The sequence below is a fragment of the Ovis aries genome, chromosome 4, assembly GCF_016772045.2.
Source record: "Ovis aries strain OAR_USU_Benz2616 breed Rambouillet chromosome 4, ARS-UI_Ramb_v3.0, whole genome shotgun sequence".
Classification (NCBI taxonomy): Eukaryota; Metazoa; Chordata; class Mammalia; order Artiodactyla; family Bovidae; genus Ovis; species Ovis aries.
Genome location: NC_056057.1, coordinates 75,030,999 through 75,058,898, shown reverse-complemented (window position 1 = coordinate 75,058,898; position 27,900 = coordinate 75,030,999). Strand labels below are relative to the sequence as shown.

The 27,900-nt window shown below is 37.7% G+C and overlaps 1 protein-coding gene across 1 annotated transcript in view; it reads right to left on the bottom strand.

Moving 5' to 3' along the window:
- Positions 1-339: 339 nt before the first annotated feature.
- ZNF804B (zinc finger protein 804B) overlaps positions 340-27,900 on the bottom strand; it is a 583,084-nt gene continuing 555,523 nt past the window's right edge. Inside the window, exons 3-4 of the mRNA XM_060415047.1 lie at positions 10,252-10,382; positions 340-4,447 (exon numbers count right to left, since the gene is read on the bottom strand). Coding sequence (XP_060271030.1) covers positions 787-4,447; positions 10,252-10,382 — 3,792 coding nt within the window. The 3' untranslated portion in view covers positions 340-786. The remainder of the gene's footprint in view (positions 4,448-10,251; positions 10,383-27,900) is intronic.

Below are 27,900 nucleotides of genomic sequence, written 5' to 3'. Positions count from 1 at the left end.
TTAAAATATTATTCATAGTATATTTTAGCTTTATTTTGCATGATCAAATACTAACAATTGCAAATATGTGTTTTCTTATACCAAAATTAAATATTCTTAACTTTAGATATTGGTGATTCTTGCAAATACAAAATTCTCTTAACATAGAAGTGTGTGAAATGAAGATAACTCAATTTTCCACACAAACTCAGCCATACAATGTGGATAAGATTGTTTTGCATTGAAGAGTAATTTTTAATCTGAATTAGTTAGAAAATTTCTTGCTATCTCTCATTTCCTATGAAAATATAGTTTATATTGGTTGAAACAGATTACATTGATTGAAAGCTTAGTAAATAGTGAACCATAGGAACTATTTTTACCACATAGTTAGTTTGTTTCACTGATCTTTTATTATTACCTGATGAATAAAAACAAACGTGCATTCATTCATTCATTTACTCACTCGTTCAACAAACACCTAGAAGATAGAGTATTATGTTCCATTTAATTTTTTAAATATTAATATGCCTACATTTTTTGTTGTTTCACATTACATGAGAACTCATCCAAAAATACCCCTCTGCCTTTCTATCAAATTACTTTAAATTTGTATAATTAATTTTAGCAAATTAAGAGGTTCTTAAAATGCTTCTATTACAATATTGGCAATTCAGTTTACATTTCTATATTGGTCACATTTTTTGCATTGCACCACCCTTTTAAATATAATAATAATCAAACCACTTTAAATACATCATTTTGTAGGTACTGACAATTTGTTTTATTTATCCAGAAGAAGGGCTTTTAGTTCAAGCGAGCTGACACATTTAAGGCCTCTTTCACTCCATTTAATGGTTGCATCTGACTGGAGCAAGAATGATGGTAAAGATCTTGACCTTGAAACACTGGTTGAATTAGAGGATTCAAGTGGATGATAGAAGTTGTAGCTGGGTTGAAGTGGGGGCCAAACAAGGTGGGGATAAATGCTGCAGGGGGCAAGGGCTGAAATGTTATGTGAGATGGGTGGAAGGGAGCAGTGGTGACTAAATGCAGGGGATGACCTGCTAAGAAAGTGGGGTGTGCAGGGATGATGGTTGGGGTCAAAGGTGAAAATGTGAACGGATTAAAACGCGGCTGGGAGAGAGGATGTAGATGAGCTATAGGGAGATGACCGTTATGAGCATTTATGGAAGCAGAAACAATATGCTGCAGGAATGTGTGGTGGATGGTGGTTATGGAAGCCTGCTGGTGACCTGGAACTGTCTGTACAGTGGAGGCCGAAGAAAAAGCAGCGGGCCCTGCAGCAGGCAAAACTCGAAGATGCTTTGATAGGAGCTGTTTCTGCATATGCTGCTGGGCTTGTAGCTGTAGGAGCTTATATTTATCTATTTCATCAGGAGAAAATGTTATGGGCTGTTGAATTAATGGAGGAGAGAGAGATTTATGACACACTTCTAAGTCATCTGCTGCTTTGTCAGGCTTCTGCATAGTTCTGTCATAGTAAGAGTTTATATTCCCCTCTGTCTGATTCATTTGCATGCTTCCATCCTGTAGGTCTAGATTCATGTCGTTCTCTTTGGTCTCCATTGAATCAGTAATACCATTATATCTATTAGATGGAAAAGCACCAGGGAAACCATTTGGTACTGGGTCACAGCTTTGAATAGAAGGTTGGACTTCACTGATTAATGATTTTGGTTGTTCTTTTGTTGTTGGGCTCTTTTTCATGTTTGGTGAGTGAGATTCTGCTACTACATGAATTATACCTTTAGAAAGATGATTATCATAATCAGTGCCCACTAAAACAGTAAAATCACTTGTCGGGGAACTTTTGACTTTGTTTTTATCAATAGTTTTTTGCATTGCACTGCCTTTATCCTTTCTTCTGCTTTTGTTTGGTGTGTTTTCAGGCAAAGGCAATGAAGGTCTGTTACAGCCTGGTGGTGTAAATGGAATTACACATTGGATTTGTGAAAGAGTCTCAGATTCATTTTTATAGCTGTTTGATGAAATCTCAAACTGAATTGATTGTTCCTGACATTTCTTGGCTTGTACTCTTTCTAAAAGGCTTTTGGCTGTCAGGGAGGTCCTCTCTCCTTCTATAGGGTTCAACTCTGTGGTATCTGAAGGGCTTCTTGAACAGTTCCTTAGAAGGTAGCTGATATTCCCAGAGTTACATTGCACGGGTTTTACTTTTCCCAGATCACAAATATGAGGGCTGTCCAAAGACTGTTGATTCCTTTTACTTTTGTTTAAGTAATACATTTTCTCTCTTGAGTGAGAGCCCAATCTGCTGTGCTGAGGTCCCTGACAATTAGATGGATTTTCACCATTTCCAGCACAAGAAACCTGTGAGCTAAAGTCATACTGGGTGATTCTTCTGGATTTTTGCCATGAAAATTGTTGATTTTTGCCCAGTTTATGTTTTTCTCTGCAATGACCATAAGCATGTTTTGAATATTTTTCATTTTTAATTGATTCCCACAATTTGCAGCTCCTTCCTATTTCGATTTCAGACTGTGGGCAGTCACTCTTTGCTAGCTCATCAGACAAGCAGAGACAACTGTGCTTTCGGCGTTTCCGTTTGTGCCTTTCAACTGAGTTATGTTCTCGTTTGCAAAAGTAGAGCAAATTACCTCTATCATGTCCACTGGACCCATGATTGGAATAAGAACTTCTCAAGCTGGATGTACTGACATGGGATGTATCTGAAGGGCTAGAACATCTATTCAGAGACACCTTTGGAGAACTTATCTTGTAATTTGCTCTTCCACATCCAGAAACCCCGCTGGTCATACTGATGCAGTTACTATTCAAAATCACACTGAAATCCTTCCCATGGTCACTGTGATCCCTTACTGTGTAAGGACTAGACTTCCAGGTGAACTGATTCCCTTCTTCAACATCCAGATGAGGATCACAAGAAATCAGTTTATGCTTTTTTGTCCTAGAGATGCAAGGAGAAAAAGATAGGCCCTCGTTTGCATCATTTAGAATTACCCTTTGGCAGCTTTGCCAATGGGCCCTTGAAGATTCTTGAAGTTCATTACCACCATTTTTATTGTTTCCTACACAATTCTTTAGAGAGATATCAAGGTAAGCAGGCACTTCAGGATTTTTCATTTCCAAATCACTTGCATTAAAATTACATTTACTCATACTGGGCTCAGAATTGTTGCAGCCCAAATTATATTTCCTCTGGAAATTTTCCCAATCTGGATCAGCTATCCTCATCTTTGGTTTCAGAGACCGATTATCTTCTTGGATTAACTTTTGTTGGTCTTTAATTAAACCTGAGACTTGATTCTCCATTGTAGTCTTCATTTCTGAGGGCTCTTTCTGCAATTCTGTTTTTAAATCTTCTGGATCACGGCAATCCTTTGTGTTTCGAGAAAGCTTAAAATCAAAATATAATGGGTTGCAGCCATAAGAGATACAGGGCTCTGTTTTTGTAAAGAGAAGAAGTTCTGTTGGCCATTGGAGAGTGGTATGGCCATCCTTGCTTTTTACGTGGAGAAAAGGCAATGCTTTGGACTTCACATCATGGGGATATGCTTCTCTTATAAAACTTTGTGCATTTCTGCTAACTCTTTCTGTTTTATCTAACGATTTTTCTCTCTTCTCCTTTCTGGACTTGGGATTCAGATAAACTGAACTGCTTTGTTCGCTTGGCTCTATTGATGGAAACTCATCCAGACATTCAAATATCCTGGCATCACTATGCTTGTAAATGTTTGTTGGGCTAGAGGAAACATTGACTTGGCATGAGTGATTAATGTGGTTTTCTGAAGTGTTCTTCAATGTGTTTCTAGTTTCCTTTGCTCTGCTGGAAGGAGTAAAATCTACATCTGAAAGATGAATGTTAGATTTACTGAATGAAGCATGAATGCCAATCGAACTTTCCAGCATTTCATCAACAAAGTCATTCTTGTCTTGCAAAATTTGAGAGTTTATGGAGAGGGTATTGTGCAAAATACTTTCCAGATGGTTTGATGAGATGTTTATATCTTTTTCCTTAGTGAGATGTGTATCTTCATTTGCAAACCTGCAGCACATGCATTTCTCTGCGGTTGATTTTGTTTTGTAGATGGGTGACTTATTACAATCGTGGGTTTCTTCCATGTTCTCACTGAAAACTGATGCTGAAGATTCTAATTTTAGATGCACTTTTTTGGAAAAAGAAAATGACACTCCTGTCCTATGATTTGCATTGCTGAGATCTGAGGATGTTTGTGGTACCCTATTTCCAAACAAACGACGTCTGTCTGTTTGCAACTGGTGTCGATTTGCTGTGGTGGACCGCTGCTTATCGGCAATGCTTCTGGAGAGATTCTTTCCTTTAAGGAGAAGAGCATTCTTCATGCATGTTATCTTTCTACCATTCTTAACTGGGAAAATTCCTTGCTGAAGTTTTTTTTCTGTAGCCTCTTTGGGGGCTTTGTATGCTGGTCCATTTCCAGAAACACTGTAAATAAAACAAATATTTGAATGATTAAGACATCAAATTTGAAATTTTATCTATATATGAACATTTCATAGTGTATGATGATGGGTTCTGATACTATTTTTGAAGTATGTCTATTGCAATATAACAGTTCACTGCATTTATGTAACAGTATCTCTATGTTTTATAGTAGCTATTTCTAAAATGCTTTGCTTAAGTCAGTTTTTTTGAAATTAGCAAAGAGCAATAGCAAGCGAATATCTTATGCTAGTGCTGCTAAAGAAAATAAAGCATTGTATTTATATCACAATATGTCCTCCAGAGACTACTAATTCTTTGGAATATAGATTTAACCTTATTTTGCAAAGAGTTTTCCAATTAGCGCCTTCACTTAAATAGGAGAAGAAAAAAACAGAAATGAAAGTCACTTCCAAAGAATAAACCTATCTCTTTTATTCACTTTTTTAGTTTAAAGTTCAGTTCAATTCAGTCGCTCAGTCATGTTCGACTCTTTGCGACCCCATGGACTGCAGCAGGCCAGGCTTCCCTGTCCATCACCATCTCCTGGGGCTTCTCAAACTCATGTTCATTGAGTTGGTGATGCCAAGGTCAAGCACTATATAATTTTTGTTTCCTCAGTCTTAAAATCCCTTCATGTTTGTTTTCTTATGAAACAGGGTAATTAGTTCTATCTTTATGACTTGTCACTAATTTGATCAATTCTAAGAAAGTAACACACATTTTTACATGGTACCTCAATGTCTTCAGTTAGTCTGAAATCCTTTTTTAGCTTCTTACTCATCAAAATATTTTCCTTTTATCTTTTTTGCATATATATGTTTTATCTTTTGACAGATTTTTAAAGATTATTCTTTTGAGCTTGACTACCAATTCAATCAGAAACTAGAAAGGGTGATACATAAAATAGAGGAAACTCTTTAGATTAAAATTTTCTCTAATGTTCTGTGAAACACCTACTACAAAACTAATTTTACTGCAGGGGAAAGCAATACAAATTGCATCATTGTGAGCTGGCTTTGTTTCCCTTTTTCTTGCTTTGAGCTGACTTGCTTTCAGCTTTACTTGTTGGTTTTGAGCTGGCTTTCTTTTTCTTTTTCTTTTCCCTCCACAATTTTGGACATGCTTTGTTGGCCTTTTCCTATTTTAGATTTTTACTTCATTTTTATGCAGTCATTTATTGCTTGAGCAAATAGTACTAAAATAACAGATATCTTTTTCACATGCAGCATAAATTCTAATGGGGAGGAGTCCTTTCCTAGCCTTTGTTCTGACAAATTCTTTCTTATTGCTTTTACTTAACTATTTGATCAACTGCCTTAGAACTCTGGTGTCATGACATTCCTTGTGTTCACCAAATTTTATTGCTTTCCTTCACTGTCGTTATATGTTTAATATTATAGAGACATATTTAATTAGCCTACTTTTATTCATATTGAAACAAATCCACTTGTGTATTTCCATGATTTTATTAATTTTCCTTTTTATGTATACATATTTTGTTATGCTTATTTCAAACAATGAACTATGTATATATACATAATTTACATGTATATATTTTATTATACATATACATATACATATACATATACATATACATATACATATACATATACATATACATATGTGAGGCTTCCCTGATAGCTTAGTTGGTAAAGAATCCACCTGCAGTACAGGAGACCCCATTTTGATTCCTGGGATGGGAAGATCTGCTGGAGAAGGGATAGGCTACCCACTCCAGTATTCTTGGGCTTCTCAGTGGCTCAGCTGGTAAAGAATCTGCCTGCAATACAGGAGACTTGGGTTTGATCCCTGGACTGGGAAGATCCCCTGAAGAAGGGAAAGGTTACCCACTCCAGCATTCTGATCTGGAGAATTCCATGGGCTACAGTCCACGGGATCACAAAGTGTTGGACATGATTGAGCAAATTTCACTTTCACACTCACACATACATATATGTACATGTATTTTGTTATACTTAATACATACAAATAATTATGTGTATATCTCACTTTACCAAGCTATAGTTACAAATTGATTTCTTTTGGTTAATTTTTTCCAGCATTTCTGGGAACTTATAATTCAACTTCTTAAGCTCAGATACATTTTCTTCTCTGATTTATCTGATTATTGCCCTTCCCTATCCTAGTATATTATCCTAGAATTTATACATTAAATTTATTTGCTCTCATGACTATATCCTTTGGTCCTATTACTTATATTAATACTCTACTTCTTTTAGTCTCTTGTTCTAGTTCAGAAAAAGAATTTGTTTTAATTTCTATTTTATAGATTCAATATTTTTCAACATCCAATCTGTTGTTTATTATATCCATATAGATTTTGTTTTACAAACAATAATTTTAGTTACCAGTCTTTAATAATTTCAGACAGCTCTTTTTCCATGAACTAATAATGCCTGTAACTTTAGAGTTGTATTCTTGAATATTGTGGAAAACTAAATTTGGAAAATATTTTAAAGGGTCTGCTCCTTACAGTAACTATTTCATAATGAAAACTTTTCTCTTATTCATCACATTGATCTCCTTTCTTGAATTATTCCATTATGATGTAGATACTGGACTATTTTTTATATTCTCTTTTTCCTTAATAATGGTTTTGCTTATTATTCTGGCATTGTTTCATGCATTTTCTTTCTTTACTTTATGTTAGTCTAAACATTCTTTTCTATATTGCTGTTTCACGTCACCATTTATCTTTCTAATATGTGTAAAAGCTTCTTCCTTTTGTAGTATTCCAAATGTGTTTAAGCTTCTTTGCTCTTATGTGTTACATTCTGCTCTTCTTGTCCTTATTCTGTTCTCACTTTATAATTCAATATACATTTATGATTATATTTTCACAATATTAACATTTCATCCTTATTATTCATATCTATTTCTTATATTTATGATTTAAACTTTTTATCTCATTGCTTTATAAAATTTAATTTCCTATACCTTAAATCTATTTTTATTACTTTTGAAGATTCTTGTTTTTTATCTTTGTGATATTTTAAATTTTATTATTTAAATTCAAGTTGGTTTTTTTTTTAGTTTTTTATTATTTTAGTTTTAAAATCTTTAATTCTTACATGCGTTCCCAAACATGAACCCCCCCTCCCACCTCCCTCTCCATAAAATCTCTGTGGGTCATCCCCATGCAGCAGCCCCAAGCATGCTGTATCTTGCGTCAGACATAGACTATGCCTTGTGACATGATTAAAGGTTTAATCTTTGCTGTCATACTCCCATTTACAATTTCACTCTCTCCTCTAGAATAATTTTTAGTTTATTTCTGTATTTTTACCTAATTATTTTTATTTATAATTTTGAAATGACGTTAGTTACCCTTTAGTTCTTATTAATGTATTTGTCCATTTCAATAGTTCTCCCAAATCCAATGCTTGATAACTCAACATATGCATAATTTAATTCTCTCCTGGGCAAAAAGTACACTTTTCAAATAGGAAGCAAAGCATATCAAAATAACATGATTTTTTTAAGCAATGTAATTTCCTAATGTTCCACATTATCCAGCTCTTATATAAAGAATGTCATACTCTCAGAAGCAACGGTCACAACTTTTAAAATTTGAAAAAAAATGTCCATATCAAGATGCATTAGACTTATACATAGTAGAAATTTATGAACAGAGTGAATCTCTTTCCTCTCCCAACAAGAGAATTAGTTTTACTGAAGAATCATGTGTTGATCTACCTAAGAGGTCGTTAAGGTTGACTGCCCTTTATAAGATTCATTAACATTGTTCTGCTATCTTTTTTTTTAAATTAATCTTATTCAAATATTCTTACTACCTGTAAATTCATCTCTCCTCTCCATAGGGTCATGGAAGAATTCTGTTATCTATGTCATCTTACTCAGAAGCCCTCATTATGAGAACAAAGGACAAAGAAGGGTTATTCAAGAAGTAACACAGATGACTTTTTTCACTTGTTAATTCAGTTGCCAAAATGAAAATAGTTAATAATGCTATGAACAGACCTCCCTTAGGGCAAGTGGGCTACTAATCTGAGAGAACAATTATCTGTAGGGCAGATGGTGGGTAATAGAAAAAAAAAAAAGAAGTAATTTTTCTAGTTCCAAGTTCTGTATCTGGGAAGCTGAACACCTATCATTTCCTAACAATATGATCAGATTGGGACCCAGAGTGCCTAACTACTTTATGGAAGAAAACGCCTAGTTTTGTTTTCATTTAGTTATTAAGATTTCCAAAGGCAGCTCAACCCCAATAGAGTTTATTATTTATTTTAATTTTCAAGACACTTCCTAGATAACTCTGCATACTTAGAACTTTTAAATAAAAGCATCATCATCATCATTGTCCTCACCATCAAGGCTCCTCTGATCCTTTGTCTGCTTCCAGAAGAAAATAAGGAATGAGTGAGGAGAAGCGTAGAAATGTGACAACTTTCATAATAACAAAGGAATCAAAATCCTGTGCATTAAGACTACTCCTATTTTTATTGTTGTGTGACTTTAAAGAACCTATCTAAAGGGTCTCTCTACAGTGAGACTTGCCCTGCTTTTATAATTTGACTTTTTGTACTTCATAATTAATCATCCAGGAATTAACACATTCCCTCAATTGTCTCCTCCTTCTAAGCCCTGCTTTGACAAGATATACTGTCTGATATCTTACTGACAATATGTTTGATCTTTATTGTGTTGACAAGTAATAAGTTCAGTACCAGTTATATATCCTGTTTCTGTGGTTGCATGTGCCCTAAAAATATGCATTTTTGTATTAACCTCACCTCTGTACACATGGTCTTCTAAGCTTTATTTTTTTTCTTTATATCAAATTTCTCACTTATTTTTTAATATTATCTTTTTTACATCTTTATAAGCAAATTAAAAATATTCTAAATAGTGACAAAAATACTTGAGTAGTTGCAAGGTGAATGAATGCTAACTGAAACTTAATTCAAAATTGATCCTAAAAAACATTTTCTTAAAAGTAAATATAAGATCTAATATTTTATGCTATTATAATTGAGTCATTCACTCCCAAGTTTACTGTATATTGTTTCTCATTTAAACAGTAGGAGTTTAAATTTTGGCATAGAACTACAAATGTCACAATTCACCAGCTTGCTGTCAGCTACATTAATTAGCTACATTAGTGCTCTACAGTATGATTCATATGAACACAAATCACAATCTGCAAGTGTAATTGAGCTCCAGGTAATAATCTCCTTACTACAAAACATTCAGGAGTTTCGAGCTCATGTAAAACTGCTATTTTTCAGCTACAAGAATGTTATCAATGTAATGCTTGTTACAATTATCAATTTAAATGGCACCATGTGGTAAATTTAACTGCATTAATTATGTCTGGTTTGTCATACAGACAATGATAGTGCCATTTATTCTAGTTTCAGGTGTGTACAGAGGAATGTACAGATTTATTTCCTCTCCTAGAAGATGCATTGTTACTTATGACTTTTTAAAAATTAACATTACAAGACAAAATAACTGTGAAGCACTATAGAGATGCATAAGATACATATAAATCACCTGGATACAATAAATGCCTGTATATTAGAATCATTCTTGGACCGTTTCATTAAAGAACACATTAACAATATTAGGCAAGAAAAAACCCAGATGTCAAACTCATTAATTTATAACCCTTTAGCTATTAGGAATATGTACCTTCAGATATATCTGTTGATTGATTATAATTTGTTTACAGTGTTTAGAGAACCAAAAAAATATATCATTGAAATTTCCTGAGAAGCTGAAGAGAGTTTTGAACCATCTGAGGCACCTTGAATTCTTACCATTCAGACTGTTGCCTTAACTCAGCCAGCTGATGAAGTCGCTTAAGTGCTTTTTCTTGTTTCTTTTCATCTTTCCATGACTTGGAAGCTACATTTCGAGCAAATTCACGTTGCTTTAATTCTTTCAGTCTCTGTGGACAAAGAAGTAAAACAGAAAGGATGCTATGAATAAGCTTTTCCATCCAAAAGCTTCATTATTAAACTCGGTCCAAGGTACAGAGGTTACTTTCTGGATAGGGAAGCACCTTCTCCATCAATTCTCTTCTCTGCTTCAAGATCAACTTAGTTGTCAACTGGGATGTTTATCAAAGCTTGTCACAATCACTACAGAATTGTACTGCAAAGCTGGACCCCAGTCCTTACCAGGACCACCCTGGGTATGTAATTGCAATCATCTCTGTGCCTGTGAAAACATAAGTGGAGGATATTGTGCAATATATGAATGGCTATAAAGGGAGAGAAAGTTATGCAATGCACTTTCTTCCATGCAATGTCACCAGCTCTCTCACTTATAAAACAGAACTACTCTTATTCCTGAAAATTGCTGAGATGAAATACACTGGGTAAAATGAGCTTATTTCAGTAAAGAAATCTGTTATTGTGTAAGATTTGCTCTAAATGCAATTCTTAATTCATTTTTTTCTCTCATGGAGATATTTATCCAACTCTGATTTCTATATTGTATCCAGGAGGACAAGAATGGGTCAGGTATTTAAATTCAGGATAGAGGTTTTGCCTACAACTTCTTTTAATTAATCTTGTCTCTAAAAGAATTGCCTTATGTGAAGACTGAATGCTACTCATTACCTGTTTGGATCACTACTTCAGAATATGGCATTGTGCTTAGTTGCTCAGTTGTGTCCAACTGTTTGCAACCCCATGGAGTATATCCCGCTAGGCTCCTCTGTCCATGGGGATTCTCCAGGCAAGAATACTGCAGTGGGTTGACATGCCCTCCTCCAGGGGATCTTCCCAACCCAGGGATTGAATCCAGATCTCCCACATTGCAGGCAGATTCTTTTACCACGTGAGCCACCAGGGAAGCCTAATGATAATGAACAAATTGAGATACAGCCACAATCAAATGAGCATCTTGAAGTTTGGGGCTTAATCCTGATTTAAGAGTATATTTAAAGAGTAGCCTTCTTAACCCATATAAAATGATTTTAAACTGCCTGAAATCTGTGTCATTTAATCTGTGTTTATTTCCCAAATAAAGTATAAAAAGACATTTTCCAGGAAAGGCAAAATAGGCAATTATATTATGGTAGACTATTTCTCACCTACAGAATAAGGACCAAGACCTTTAATGATCATTAGTTTCCTTTTTGAAAGGGAACACGTTCAGAGGAGATTGTAGTCAAATCACTGTTTCCAGGCTAAGCGTTTAAGGAGGGAAACAGAATTCTCTCTCAAAGAAAATATTCTGAGCAGAAAGAGCAAGAGTTTCACAGAACTAGAAACAACCACAGAGAGAAAAGCAGAGTCAACCTAAATTTGGTTTTTGACAAATGCTTCAGGGCCTTTTAAAAAACAGGAGACTTCAAAAAATAAAATTATGGCCCATGTGTTTGTTATCAGGGGAAAAAAAAAGAAAAAGGTTCAACAACTCTCTAGAGCTGATAACCCTGTAGAGCTGTAAGACCTAAACCTTAAAGCCTTGGTCAGAAGACGTGAGAGGCTTATAAAAATCCCCATTTCTCCTTACCCTCCTACTCTCACCTCCTCAGCCCCCATACGCATAATTATCTAGTTACTGGGTTTAGTTATCTTATGAGCAAAGACATTTTGGAAATTGCCCAGCATAATATAAGAGACCACAGAGAATGCAGTTCAACTGAGTGAAAGAGAGACCGTGGCTTCTTTAATAAGAGGAGAGGATTTATTTTATTCTTTACTCTCAATTACTACTGAACATAAAATACTCTATGATATATTTATTTAATATTTGATATTCAGTTCAGTTCACTTGCTCAGTCATGTCCAACTCTTCGTGACCCCATGAATCACAGCACACCAGGCCTCCCTGTCCATCACCAACTCCTGGAGTTCACTCAGACTCATGTCCATCGAGTCGGTGATGCCACCCAGCCATCTCATCCTCTGTCGTCCCCTTCTCCTCCTACTCCCAATCTCTCCCAGTATCAGAGTCTTTTCCAAAGAGTCAACACTTCATATGAGGTGGCCGAAGTATTGGAGTTTCAGGTTCAGCATCAGTCCTTCCAAAGAATACCCAGGACTGATCTCCTTTAGGATGAAGTGGTTGGATCTCCTTGCAGTCCAAGGGACTCTCAAGAGTCTTCTCCAACACCACAGTTCAAAAGCATCAATTCTTTGGTGCTCAGCTCTTTTTACAGTCCAAATCTCACATCCATACATGACCACTGAAAAAACCATAGCCTTGACTAGACGGACCTTTGTTGGAAAAGTAATGTGTCTGCTTTTGAATATGCTGTCTAGGTTGGTCATAACTTTCTTTCCAAGGAGTAAGCCTCTTTTCATTTCATGGCTGTAATCACCATCTGCAGTGATTTTGGAGCCCAGAAAAATAAAGTCTGAAACTGTTTCTACTGTTTGCCCATCTATTTCCCATGAGGTGATGGGACCGGATGCCATGATCTTCGTTTTCTGAATGTTGAGCTTTAAGCCCACTTTTTCACTCTCCTCTTTCACTTTCATCAAGAGGCTTTTAGTTCCTCTTCACTTTCTGCCATAAGGGTGGTGTCATCTGCATATCTGAGGTGATTGATATTTCTCCCGGCAATCTTGATTCCAGCTTGTGCTTCTTCCAGCCCAGAGTTTCTCATGATGTACTCTGCATAGAAGTTAAATAAGCAGGGTGACAATATACAGCTTTGAAGTACTCCTTTTCCTATTTGGAACCAGTCTGTTTTTCCATGTCCAGTTCTAACTGCTGCTTCCTGACCTGCATCCAGGTTTCTCAAGAGTCAGGTCAGGTGGTCTGGTATTCCCATCCCTTTCAGGATTTTCCACAGTTTCTTGTGATCCACACAGTCAAAGGCTTTGGCCTAGTCAATAAAGCAGAAATAGATGTTTTTCTGGAACTATCTTGCTTTATCGATGATCCCGCGGATGTTGGTAATTTGATCTCTGGTTCCTCTGCCTTTTCTAAAATCAGCTTGAACCTCTGGAATTTCACAGTTCATGTATTGCTGAAGCCTGGCTTGGAGAATTTTGAGCATTACTTTACTAGCATGTGAGATGAGTGCAATTGTGCGGTAGTTTGAGCATTCTTTGGCATTGCCTTTCTTAGGCAACTATGGACAGAGCTTCGTGACATTGTACAGGAGACAGGGATCAAGACCATCCCCATGGGAAAAAAATGCACGAAAGCAAAATGGCTGTCTGAGGAGGCCTTACAAATAGCTGTGAAAAGAAGAGAAGTAAAAAGCAAAGAAGAAAAGGAAAGATAAACATTTGAATGCAGAGTTCCAAAGTATAGCAAGTAGAGATAAGAAAACCTTCCTCAGTGATCAGTGCTAAGAAATAGAGGAAAACAACAGAATGGGAAAGACTAGAGATCTCTTCAAGAAAATTAGAGATACCAAGGGAACATTTCATGCAAATATGGGCTCAATAAAGGACAGAAGTGGTATGCACCTAACAGAAGCAGAAGATATTAAGAAGAGGTGGCAAGAATACACAGGAGATTGTACAAAAAAGATCTTCATGACCCAGATAATGATGATGATGTGATCACTCACCTAGAGCCAGACATCCTGGAATGGGAAGTCAATTGGGCCTTTCTAGCATCAGTACGAACAAAGCTAGTGGGGGTGATGGAATTCCAGTTGAGCTATTTCAAATCCTGAAAGATGATGCTGTGAAAGTCCTGCACTCAATATGCCAGCAAATTTGGAAAACTCAGCAGTGGCCACAGGACTGGAAAAGATCAGTTTTCATTCTAATCACTAAGAAAGGCAATGACAAATAATGCTCAAACTACCGAACAATATTTGATATTACAGGGATATAAAACCTGAATAGCCTACGAAAGGAAACCTGTTCTCATTCACTCACAACATCTGATGAATCTCATTATCCAAATATTGTTTGAAGTTTCCAGGTATACCTGATTCTTTCAATAGCCTTTCAGATTCCAATATTGTACTCCTATTTCTGAGTTACAGAGATGATTGAGAATTTTGTCTCATTCATCCTACAACAAATACTGTTAATTTCTACTATATACTGCAGATATAGAAATGCACAAATCAACTACCTTTCCCTCAAGGGAGAAACAAGTGAACAGATATTTTTATAATATGGTTTGAGATGCTTGGGGCTGGTGCACTGAGATGACCCAGAGGGATGGTACTAGGAGGGAGGAGGGAGGGGCGTTCAGGATGGGGAACACGTTTATAACTCTAGTGGATTCATGTTGATGTATGGCAAAACGAATACAATATTATAAAGTAATTAACCTCCAATTAAAATAAATGAATTTATATTAAAAAAAGAAAGAGTGGACAAGTTGCTTTAGAAGCATACAGGAAATGTTAAGATAGACTGGGAGGTGGGGATGGAGAATTGCTGTGTTGAGGAAATCAGCACAGCTAAAATATTTTTAATGAACACAGAAAACTAGAAAATGACCTGAAGTCATAGTCTTGTCTTGGCCAAAGCTGAGTGCTCAAGACTACACAAAGAAATCCCTGCAGAGTTCTGCAGAGGGGGCCCTTCAAATTTCGGCATACTCAGCAGTACTACATGTGTGTAAGACAACTATGCCAGGCCAAGAAAACAACCACCTTAAATAACTAATGGAAACAATGCCTAGCATTCATATAGAACCAGAAATAGTGCCTGTTGTTGCCAACAAAATTGGAAAAGCTCTGGGACACTGAGTAGAGAATTCAGGGAGTCTTGCTTCAGCAGAGAATAATTAGCCACATATTGAGCACTGCTTTACATTTGCCTAAGAAATGATTTTTATCATTTTATCAAAGCTAAAAGTATAAATCTGATTCTAAGCAACTAAACTGCATTTCAGAACCAAACTCAAGAATATTTATAAAAATATAAACTTGCACAAACAAGGAAAAATAAATGACACCTAATCAAAGTTTTTAGGCATGCAAAGAAGTGAGAAAACACATCCAAAAATGAGGAAGACAACCAATCAAAACCAATACAGAACTGACACAGATGCTAGAATTGGCAAAAAAAGTATATTAAGATAGTTATAACTGCATACCATATATTCAAACAAGTAGAAAAGAGACAGTGGACAAATGTGTGGTTGGAGTCTCTGAAGAAAGAGGAGGGGATATTTGAAAATACAGTGGGTGATAATATTTCACATTTTCTGAAAACTCTAAATACACAGATTCTCTTCCCTCTCCCCTAAAAAACTTCAAGCACAAGTGATGTGAAGACAACTACACCAAGGCTCAGCATAATGAAAATTTTCAAAGCCAGGAAAAAATGAAAATTTAAAAAAAGTATCCAGAGAGAAAAGACATATTTCTGTACAGAAGAACGAATATGAGGATGGCAGAATTCTCATTAGAAACAAGCAATTGAGGATATTGCAGTGGAGCAACATTTTCAAATTTCTGAAAGAAAATTTAAAACTTTTGAAAATAAAATTCCAGACCCAGTGAACATATCCTTAAAAAAGGGTGAAATAGAGATGATATCAAACACTAAAATCTGAAAGAATTCAACAGCAGAAAACCACATGATAAGCAATGTTAAAGAATATCATTGGACAAAAGGAAAATACTAACAACAGGTAGATGGATATATATATATATATATCTATATATATATATATATATATATATCTTCAGAAAACAATGGATGGATTATATATATATATAATATATATATATATTTTAAAAAAAAAAACAATGACATCAGAAATAGTAACCATAATGATGACTAAGACATCTGGACAGTTTTACAAGGTCAGTGGGTAGAGCCTTTTCTAAAGGAGAGGACAGAAAAGGGAAGCATCTTGAATACATTCCTCATCTTGTGTTGAATAATTTATAATGTTTTATGGAAATATTTTTATTTTCTGTGAATCCAAGATCATATGTAACTACTGAAGAAAATAATAAATTTAGGATTAAAGCACTGATTTGTTGTCAAACTTTTCCTTGATAAATTTTATTTGAAACTTGCCCTTGAGCTTCTCTGGGAGCTCAGCTGGTAAAGAATCTACCTGCAATGCAAGAGACCTTGGTTCTATCCCTGGGTCAGGAAGCTCCCCTGGAGAAGGGATAGGCTACCCACCCCAGTATTCTTGGGGTTCCCTGGTGGCTCAGATGGTAAAGAATCTGCAATGAGACCTGAGTTTGATCCCTGGGTTGGGAAGATCCCCTGGAGAAAGGAATGGCTACCCACTCCAGCATTTTTGCCTGAAGAATTCCATGGACAAAGGGGCCAGGAAGGCTACAGTCCATGGGGTCACAAAGAGTTGGACACAACTGAGCAACTTTCATTTATTTCAGTTTTGCCCTTGGTTATTAGAACCTTTCAAACCTATCACTCAGTCATGTCCAACTCTTTGTGACCCCATGGACTGTGTAATCTACCAGGCTCCTCTGTTCATGGGATTTTCCAGTCAAGTGTACTGGAGGGGGTTGCCATTTCCTTCTCCAGGGGATCTTCCCATCCCAGAGATTGAACTCAGGTCTCCTGCATTGCAGGCAGACGCTTTATCATCTGAGCCACCAAGTAGGCCCTATGATATCCTATTGCCTTCCAATATAGAGGATATCATATTTGCACTACCCAAACAAAACATTTTCCTTTTAAACCTTCAGATAGCTGTCTGTGATGAAAATTAAAAATTTGTGTTCCTCAAAAATTTCTCCGTAAAACAGAATGTATCATACATATGTGTGTATGTGTGTGTCATAGAACAGTAATGATATCGGATATGTTTCTTTGTATTACAGTTTCCTTATTTGCCCAGTGGAGATGATGTAGGTCCCTAACAATTCCACTGCTGCTGCCGCTGCTGCTAAATCATTTCAGTCATGTCCGACTCTTCGTGATCCCATGGACTGTAGCCTACCAGGCTCCTCCGTCCATGGGATTTTCCAGGCAAGAGTACTGGAGTGGGTTGCCATTGCCTTCTCCGAACAAGTTCACTAGGCTATTGCAAACATCAAGGAGATCATTTATGTGCCTGTTTTTAGAGATAAGTAAAACATTATGGAAAATGTCCTTATGCTGATAGCAGCTACAAGGGATTAAGCTAGATCCCTTTGGGTAAAGAATACAGAACTTCCTCTATTATAGCTAGGTGATAAGTCCTGCCTGTTCTTTGGTTCACAGCTGGATAACCCTAAAGAAGAAAAAATAATAATAATAATAATTGAGATCTTTCTAAGGCTGGTAGGCATATTAAAAAAAAGAGACATTATTTTACCAACAAAGGTCCATTGAGTCAAAGCTATGGTTTTTCCAGTAGTCATGTATGGATGTGAGAGTTGGACTATAAAGAAAGCTGAGCACCGAAGAATTGATGCTTTTGAACTGTGGTGTTGGAGAAGACTCCTGTGAGTGCCTTGGACTGCAAGGAGATCCAACCAGTCCATCCTAAAGGAAATCAGTCCTGAATGTTCATTGGAAGGACTAATGGTGAAGTTCAAACTCCAATTCTTTGGCCACCTGATGCGAAGAGCTGACTCATTTGAAAAAACCCTGATGTTGGGAAAGACTGAAGGTGGGAGGAGAAGGGGACAGCAGAGGATGAGATGGTTGGATGGCATCACCGACTCAATGGACATGAGTTTGAGTAAACTCTGGGATTTGATGGACAGGGTGGCCTGGCATGCTACAGTCCATGGGGTCGCAAAGAGTCGAACATGACTGAGCGACTAAACTAAACTGAAGGCTGGTAGGAAGCTGAATTTTCTTGCCAACAGAACCCCCGGAACTGTTCAGTAGATACAGTTGGTACATATTACATTTCAATTTGGCCTTTAATTTCCTCCTATTGCCCAAGAGTTTAAAGAGACATGGCCACACTTGCCAAAGTAAGAGATAAAATGGTTTTGTCTGTGGGTAAACACAAAATCACATCTCTGCCAAACAGACTGCTCAGGTTTAACATCACTACTGAAATTTTCCTTTCAGAAGCTGTCACTGAATAGACATGTCTTATGATTTGGAAAAAGATGCCTGGATAGCATCACTGACTCAATGGACAGAAGTTTGAGCAAGCTCCAGGGGACAGTGAAAGGCAGGGAAGCCTGGCATGCTGCAGACCACGGGGTCACAAAGAGTTGGACATGACTTGGCAACTAAACAACAATTTTTCTTGAAAAAAAAAAAAACCCAAATATGCTTCACCTTTTATCACTGCCCAATTAGCTAAAATGTTAATGCTCCTCCCATATTTTTAAGTAGAAAAGGATAGCTTTATTGCTTTGCCAGGTAAAGGGGGACATAGCTGGCTCCTGCCTGAAAAACTAAGTGCCTCAAGCTTAAAGAATTGATGAGGGGGTTTATAACAATGGTTCAAGGGTGGGATCTCTGGCAAGACTAGGGTGTGTGCACAGCTTGCACTCCCTTAATCTCATCTCAGGTGGTCTCCTAATCTTGATGAGCTTCTCTGTCCCAGACACATTTTAAATAAAGCACTGTAAACATAATCATTTTGCCTAAATTTTTCAGTTCAGTTCAGTTCAGTCGCTCAGTCCTGTCTGACTCTTTGTGACCCCACGAATCGCAGCACGCCAGGCCTCCCAGTCCATCACCAACTGCCGGAGTTCACTCAGACTCACGTCCATCGAGTCAGTGATGCCATCCAGCCATCTCATCCTCTGTCGTCCCCTTCTCCTCCTGTCCCCAATCCCTCCCAGCATCAAAGTCTTTTCCAATGAGTCAACTCTTCACATGAGGTGGCCAAAGTACTGGAGTTTCAGCTGTAGCATCATTCCTTCCAAAAAAATCCCAGGGCTGATCTCCTTCAGAATGGACTGGTTGGATCTCCTTGCAGTCCAAGGGACTCTCAAGAGCATTCTTCGGTGCTCAGCCTTCTTCACAGTCCAACTCTCACATCCATACATGACTACTGGAAAAACCATAGCCTTGACTAGACGGACCTTAGTCCGCAAAGTAATGTCTCTGCTTTTCAATATGCTATCTAGGTTAGTCATAACTTTTCTTCCAAGGAGTAAGCGTCTTTTAATTTCATGGCTGTGGTCACCAACTACAGTGATTTTGGAGCCCCCCAAAATAAAGTCTGACACTGTTTCCACTGTTTCCCCATCTATTTCTCATGAAGTGATGGGACCAGATGCCATGATCTTCATTTTCTGAATGTTGAGCTTTAAGTTAACTTTTTCGCTCTCCTCTTTCACTTTCATCAAGAGGCTTTTTAGTTCCTCTTCACTTTCTGCCATAAGGGTGGTGTCATCTGCATATCTCAGGTGATTGATATTTCTCCCTGCAATCTTGATTCCAGCTTGTGCTTCTTCAAGCCCAGAGTTTCTCACAATGTACTTTGCATATAAGTTATATAAGCAGGGTGACAATACACAGCCTTGACATACTCCTTTTCCTATTAGGAACCAGTCTGTTGTTCCATGTCCAGTTCTAACTGTTGCTTCCTGATCTGCATATAGGTTTCTCAAGAGGCCAGTCCAGTGGTCTGGTATTCCCATCTCCTTCAGAATTTTCCACAGTTTCTTGTGATCCACACAGTCAAAGGCTTTGGCATAGTCAATCAAGCAGAAATAGATGTTTTTCTGGAACTCTCTTGCTTTTTTGATGGTCCAGCGGATGTTGGCAATTTGACCTCTGGTTCCTCTACCTTTTCTAAAACCAGCTTGAACATCAGGAAGTTCATGGTTCACATATTGCTGAAGCCTGGCTTGGAGAATTTTGAGCATTACCTTTCTAGCATGTGAGATGAGTGCAATTGTGTGGTGGTTTGAGCATTCTTTGGCATTGCCTTTCTTTGGGATTGGAATGAAAACTGTCCTTTTCCAGTCTCGCGGCCACTGCTATTATCAAAAATAGAACTCAATCAGGGAAGAGGGTAGAAGACCAGATGTCTAATATTTTCTCAAGGAAAACAGGGACATCAGTTCATATCCTTGTATTTGTGAAAGGAATTTTAGAGAAATGGTAGAGAGATATCCTTCATGGTCCTGAATGGCAGCCACCTAACTTGGTCTTTGGCCAGGTTAAAAGCAATGCAGTAAAAGACTAATGCAGAGGTCAAGGTAAAGAAGGAAAAGTATCAACAGTTCTTAGGTATCTTCTCCAACTTTCACAGTGCAGTTTGTCTCTCTCAGCAATAAACAAAATAAGGCTTATGGAGGTAAACTCGTTTAAATACCTTTATGAAATATGTGCGATTTAATTTTTTTCTCAGGTTCATTTTAACAGCACAAATTAAACACTCTTTACTTCCCTACCTGCCAACAAGAGTTCTTGGCACATGCATTGCAAAAGTGGAATTCAGCTATGAATAAATAAAGAGGCAAATTGATCAGGGCAGTGAGTTTCCATGTGTTTTGAATAGCAATACTCCCAATATTATTGCTTCTGAGTCAGAATATGCCTGCAAACAGCATCCCACTCCAGTGAACACTCTCCGTTCACCTTCACTGAAGCAGAACACACATGTGAGATGAATTTACTCAAGCATATTTACGTTTTCCTCTCTGATATAGAATAATTCCTTCCATCTCTAGATTCTCATCCATAGATCTCAGGGCACTTTGCAGACATTAATGTTTTTCTTCACAGCAGAACAAAACCCCAATGCAAAAGGTCAAAATTGTTAACCTCATATTAGATATGAAGAATCAAACACATAGAAGGTTAAATGACTTGATCCACATCAAAGAAGAGGCCAAGAAAAGAACTGTGACTTGAAAACAGGATGTCTAATTTTCATTAGAGTAAAGAAAAATGAAAAGAGTTTAAAGTCTAGACACTGAAAACAGTTCCACTTTGTGAAATTAAAAGTCTTGAAATGTTTAATTAATTGCCTTGAAATGTTTTGTACCAAAATGATTTGGAAGACATTTGTAGATCATTAAACAATAATTGAGAATACGAGTGGATATAATTTGAACAGCAATATGATCATGGCATAAGAATTAAATTATGTAAAAAGTAGTATGTGTCAAAAAAATTCTCCATGTTGAAATGGGACTTTCCTTATTTCCTGTTTTTTGCATGCCATCATTTTTACTGCAGTCTAGAAGCTGTAGAAATACAGATAGTGAAATAAAATAAAACATTATTTTTAAATCTCCTATTTTATTTTTAAAACATTTGTCTTGACATATAGTTGATTTGCAATGTTAATTTCTGTTGTACAGCTAAGTGATTCAGTTGTACATATATGTACAATTCTTTTTCAAGTTCTTTTCCATTATGGTTTATCACAGGATAGTGAACATAGATCCCTGTGCTATATATAGGGATATATATATATATATATATATAGGTCCCTCTGTTTTAAAAAGCCCTTATTTAAAAAAAATTTTTTTGGCCACCCCATGCAGCATGGAGGATCTTAGTTCCCCAAACAGGGATTGAACCTGTGCTCTCTACAGTGGAAGTGTAGAGTCCTAAGCACTGGCTGCTGCTGCTGCTGCTAAGTTGCTTCAGTCATGTCCGACTCTGTGCGACCCCATAGACAGCAGCCCACCAGGCTCTGCCGTCCCTGGGATTCTCCAGGCAAGAACACTGGAGTGGGTTGCCATTTCCTGCTCCGTGCATGAAAGTGAAAAGTGAAAGTGCAGTCACTGAGTTGTGTCCAACTCTCAGCGACCCCATGGACTGCAGCCCACCAGGGTTCTCCGTCTGGAGCACCTTGGAATTCACTGTGCTCAGTTGCTCATTCGTGTCCAACTTTTTGAGGCCCTAAGGACTGTAGCCCACCAGGCTCCTCTGTCCATGGGATTTCCCAGGCAAGAATATGAAGTGGGTTGCCATTTCCTTCTCCAGGGAATCTTCCAGACCAAGGGATGGAACCTGTATCTCCTGCAACTCCTGCATTGGCAGGCAGATTCTTCACCATTAGGCCACCTAGGAAGCCCTGGGTAATTCACTGTCCTCCCATTTTTGAAGTTACAGTTCAGTCTACTGACCAGAAGGAGGTCCCTGGAATGAACACATTTAAGCATAATCTCTCAATGTGATTCCCTGCCCCAAGGACCAGTCATGCCACAAGCAAGCTAAAAATAGCCAAGAAGAAATGAACCTGGGGCAGATACGCTGTCTCAAACTTCTTCACATTCCAGCACTAAGTTAAATACTTAACAGGATCTGGAAGTTTCTTCTTACACATGCTGGGACATGAATTTCTAGTCTCTAGATTTAATTGCTGGTACTCAGTCAACTGTGCTTCAACAATTAGGACCTGGAGATGCTCATATTTGGATTCTTTGATGGGCTGAACCTGATGTTCCGAACAGGCAGAGCCAAGACTGAAGACACCACTGTCCAAATGCTAGGATAGGATGTTTCTAGATTTTAGGACAACCTGAAAATGTGGTTCAAGCAGAAAATAATATTCTTTCTAACTCAAAGTACCCTGGGACACTTCCACAGCTTACAGAGGAGCATATAACTAGGTAATTAAAGTATATGCCCCAAGCAAGGCAGCCAACCATCCCCTTCCAAGACCCACGATTCCCTGTCTTCAAATAGCAAATGGACAGCTGCAACGTTCTCATTATTTCTGAGAAGTTACCCAGATCCGTCCATCCTCTAGATAGTATGGTCAAGATCCAAGTCAGCAGTGATACAGGCACAGACTTTCATTTGGTTTAACTGCAAGGTTTATTTTCTGCACCATGGCATAACCAAAGCTAAGGTTTGTAATGCCTTTGTAAGCCACATTAAAACAGGCAGGAATATAGCCAATACTATATAAATATCCCTAGTGATTGCTGTTGTGAAATAATTGACAGAAATACAAAGGAAGTACTTTGGTGAGTGGGCGCTGGAATTGCTTTTTATGCTGGTTTTGTAGAAGTTAAAGGGCTTTCAATCTCTGCTCTTCCTGATGTTCCTAGTGTGATAAGAACATACCTGCCACATTAGAATACTATTAATTCCCATGTACTATCTATAGATAGTATGTTCAGATTTGGAGAAATCTATAATTTCTGAAATGAGCAAATGAAAATTCATTAATTAAAGATTAAGTCTTGAGTAAACATGGATTAGACTAATACTTAGTTAATAAGACCTCAGAAAAAATCATTTTGCATTCTATAGCAGCCTAGACCATGGGAAATAAACTCAACAGGAGCAACAAAAGAACAATTCTAGACCAGGAAAATCCACACATTTTTCTTCATGCAACAAAGTTTCAAAATTGTTTCCATAGAAAAATATTGGAAAGTGTCAGAATGTTTCACACATTATAGTCTATTTTGGAAATTACATATAATTTCTCTTAAAAATTTTATTTATGCCAAAAATTGCTCAAATATTTTATAAAGCTCTTTCTTTTATAAATACTTCCAAATATCAAAATACAGAGTTAGAATGGGTATCAGGAGATTTTGGTTATCAGGAGAGTTAGAATGGGTATTGAGAGAAAAATCATTATGGAGATTTTTCTGTGAGGCTAATTTTTATTTCTAACACTCCCAGTTACATGTGTAGAAGACCAAGAAACTATTTTTAAATATAAAGAGAATTAATCACATTCCTATTGGGGACATTTTAGGAAATAAATGTTTCTGCACTAGGTTCTAGGAGTCTCAAAAGAAAATCTTAAGAAATTCCACGGACAACCTCTGCCCTCCTGGAAGACTGCTCAGTTTCCATCATGACACAATCTTTATTTAGCAAGTTATTATCTGCTCTGTAGCTTTCTTTCCCAGCTGTGTGACGCCTCCACGGTCAACTCCTCCTAGTTCAGTTCATAAAGAAAACTTGACCTAATGCACTCTGACCCAGCTCTCCAGCTGTTTCTTTAAGAGCAATTTCTTGTATTTCACCATCTTATACAACCTAGCATTATATTGATTTTTAAAAGCTCTTTCAGTTTCCACTTCATCCTCCCACTCTTTCATACCCTAGTTTAGAGTCAGCAATGCCTGCTGAGAATATTGTAGGCAAAACTATTTAACCTGAACAAACCTGCAAACTAAGATTGTCTTAGCACAGAGAAAGTGTTTCTGAGATTTTTTTCAATTCCTTGTCTAAATGCTTTTCTGAAATAGAACTGTCTTTAAGAAGAAACTATTAAAATAAAGATAGACACAGACATGAGAAATCAATGAAATTAGACTCTGGTATAAAATTGAATTTTGTATCATGTGACTCATACAAATAGAGCTGATGTTTTAAAGCTCATGATACCAGATACCAGTATGTATCAGAAACTTGGCTATAGTGACATAATCAAATGAACTTTATTTCACTCTTAACCAAGAATCTATATTCAAGCAAACCATGGTACTTATGCCTTCTTAAAGAAGTCCACAGCCCAATCTTCTTTCAGCTATCAGTTTTTAGCAACTTTATCCTCCTGCTTGCAATAAACTTGAGAAATATCAGTTATCAGAATTGCTCTCCAAGAAAGAAGAAAGAAGTTCAGTTCAGTTCAGTCACTCAGTCGTGTCCGACTCTTTGCGACCCATGAATCACAGCACGCCAGGACTCCCTGTCCATCACCAACTCCTGGAGTTCACTCAAACTCACATCCATTGAGTCCGTGATGCCATCCAGTCATCTCATCCTCTGTCGTCCCCTTCTCCTCCTGCCCCCAATCCCTCCCAGCATCAGAGTCTTTTCCAGTGAGTCAACTCTTCACATTAGATGGCCAGAGTACTGGAGTTTCACCTTTAGCATCAGTCCTTCCAGAGAAATCCCAGGACTGATTTCCTTCAGAATGAAATGGTTGAATCTCCTTGCAGTCCAAGGGACTCTCAAGAGTCTTCTCCAACACCACAGTCCAAAAGCATCAATTCTTTGGCACTCAGCTTTCTTCACAGTCCAACTCTCACATCCATACATGACCACTGAGAAAACCATAGCCTTGACTAGATGGACCTTTGTTGGCAAAGTTGTCTTTGCTTTTGAACATGCTGTCTAGGTTGGTCATAACTTTCCTTCCAAGGAGTAAGCATCTTTTAATTTCATAGCTGCAGTCACCATCTGCAGTGATTTTGGAGCCCAAAAAAATAAAGTCTGACACTGTTTCCACTGTTTACCCATCTATTTCCCATGAAGTGATGGGACCAGATGCCATGATCTTCATTTTCTGAATGTTGAGCTTTAAGCCAACTTTTTCGCTGTCCTCTTTCACTTTCATCAAGAGGCTTTTTAGTTCCTGTTCACTTTCTGCCACAAGGGTGGTGTCATCTGCATATCTGAGGTGATTGATATTTCTCCCGGCAATCTTGAGTCCAGCTTGTGCTTCTTCCAGTCTAGCGTTTCTCATGATGTACTCTGCATATAAGTTAAATAAGTTGGGTGATAATATACAGCCTTGACGTACTGGTTTTCCTATTTGGAACCAGTCTGTTGTTCCATGTCCAGTTCTAACTGTTGCTTCCTGCCCTGCATATAGGTTTCTCAAAAGGCAGGTCAGGTGGCCTGGTATCCCCATCTCTTTCAGAATTTTCCACAGTTTATTGTGATCCACACAAAGTCTTTGTAAGAGCCAAGGATAGAAGCTGACTCTACTATTTTTGTTGTAAAGACAGCAGTGTTTTGGAAACTGGACCAAGTAGACTTCATTGAAATATCATTTGCTAGAGGATGTCACATGCTATTGATATTTAAGCAAGAGGTATGAGAAATTCAAGATTTTAGTGAGGTGTGTGGCCATACCTTATACAAATCTGGATTTTGTCATAAGGAAAGAGGGTGGAATGGTCAGTGAGTAGCTAACTAGCAGTGTCTGCCCAAATGAAGTTGCCAAATGTTGTCAAAAGAGATGAGTACAGTTAGTGTTCAATTAAGAGCACAGCTTCCTTTAAATATAAAATTATCTTCTATAGGATCTAAGGCATTGGACAGCAATGCAGGATAGTGAGAAATTTCCAAATCCTTTTACTCGACAACATTATAAAGGCCTTAATGTAAAATTACTAATTCTTTCAAGAAGGTTTGGAATTGATTTTCTACTTAGGTATACAGTGTTAGAGTTAGGTCCCTGGGTCAAATTTGGCCTTCAGCCCATTTTGTCGATGAAGTATTACTTGAATATAGCCACACCCACTTGATTACATGTATGGATGTCAGAGTCGGACTGTGAAGAAGGCTGAACACCAAAGAATTGATGCGTTTGAACTGTGGTGTTGGAGAAGATTCTTGAGAGTCCCTTGGACTACAAGGAGATCCAACCAGTCCATTCTGAAGGAGATCAGCCCTGGGATTTCTTTGGAAGGAATGATGCTAAAGCTGAAACTCCAGTACTTTGGCCACCTCATGTGAAAAGTTGACTCATTGGAAAAGACTCTGACGCTGGGAGGGATTGGGGGCAGGAGGAGAAGGGGACGACAGAGGATGAGATGGCTGGATGGCATCACTGACTCAATGGACGTGAGTCTGAGTGAACTCCGGCAGTCGGTAATGGACAGGGAGGCCTGGCGTGCTGCGGTTCATGGGGTCACAAAGAATCGGACACGACTGAGCAACTGAACTGAACTGAGCTGAACCTGATTACATCTCATCTCTAGTTACTGTCAAACTATAATGGCAGAGGTAAAGTCCCTGAGACAAACCATGCACACACAAATTCAAAATATGCACTATGTGACCTTTTCTAGAAAGTTTGCCAACTACAGGGAGAGAAACCACCCTGTTCTTGTAAGTTCAGGTTAAGGGAAATATTAATTCCATATTTACACACCACATGAGATATTTTCCCAGTGAGAAATACATAACACAGTCAAAGAAAGCAGTAAAGAAGCAGATAGTAGTGGTGGGAGAAAGACATATGGTATTTGGAGGAATATCCAGTTTCATTTAACTGATAGTAATAAATATGAAACTCAAGAACCTCCAGTGCTTCTGGGATAACTTCTAGGATAGGCATACCTCAGAAATACCACAGCTTCAATTTCAGATGACTACAATAAGGTGAATATCAAAATAAAGCAAGTAACAATAATTTTTTTGGTTTCCTATTCCACATAAAAGTTCTGTTTATACTCTACTGAACTCTATTAAGTGTGCAATAACGTTCAGAAAATGAAGATCGTGGCATCTGGTCTCATCATTTCATGGGAAATAGATGGGGAAACAGTGGAAACAGTGTCAGACTTTATTTTTTGGGGGCTCCAAAATCACTGCAGATGGTAACTGCAGCCATGAAATTAAAAGACGCTTACTCCTTGGAAGAAAAGTTATGACCAACCTAGATAGTATATTCAAAAGCAGAGACATTACTTTGCCGACTAAGGTCCGTCTAGTCAAGGCTATGGCTTTTCCTGGGGTCATGTATGGATGTGAGAGTTGGACTGTGAAGAAGGCTGAGTGCCGAAGAATTGATGCTTTTGAACTGTGGTGTTGGAGAAGACTCTTGAGAGTCCTTTGGACTGCAAGGAGATCCAACCAGTCCATTCTGAAGGGGATTAGCCCTGGGATTTCTTTGGAAGGAATGATGCTGAAGCTGAAATTCCAGTACTTTGGCTACCTCATGCAAAGAGTCGACTCATTGGAAAAGACTCT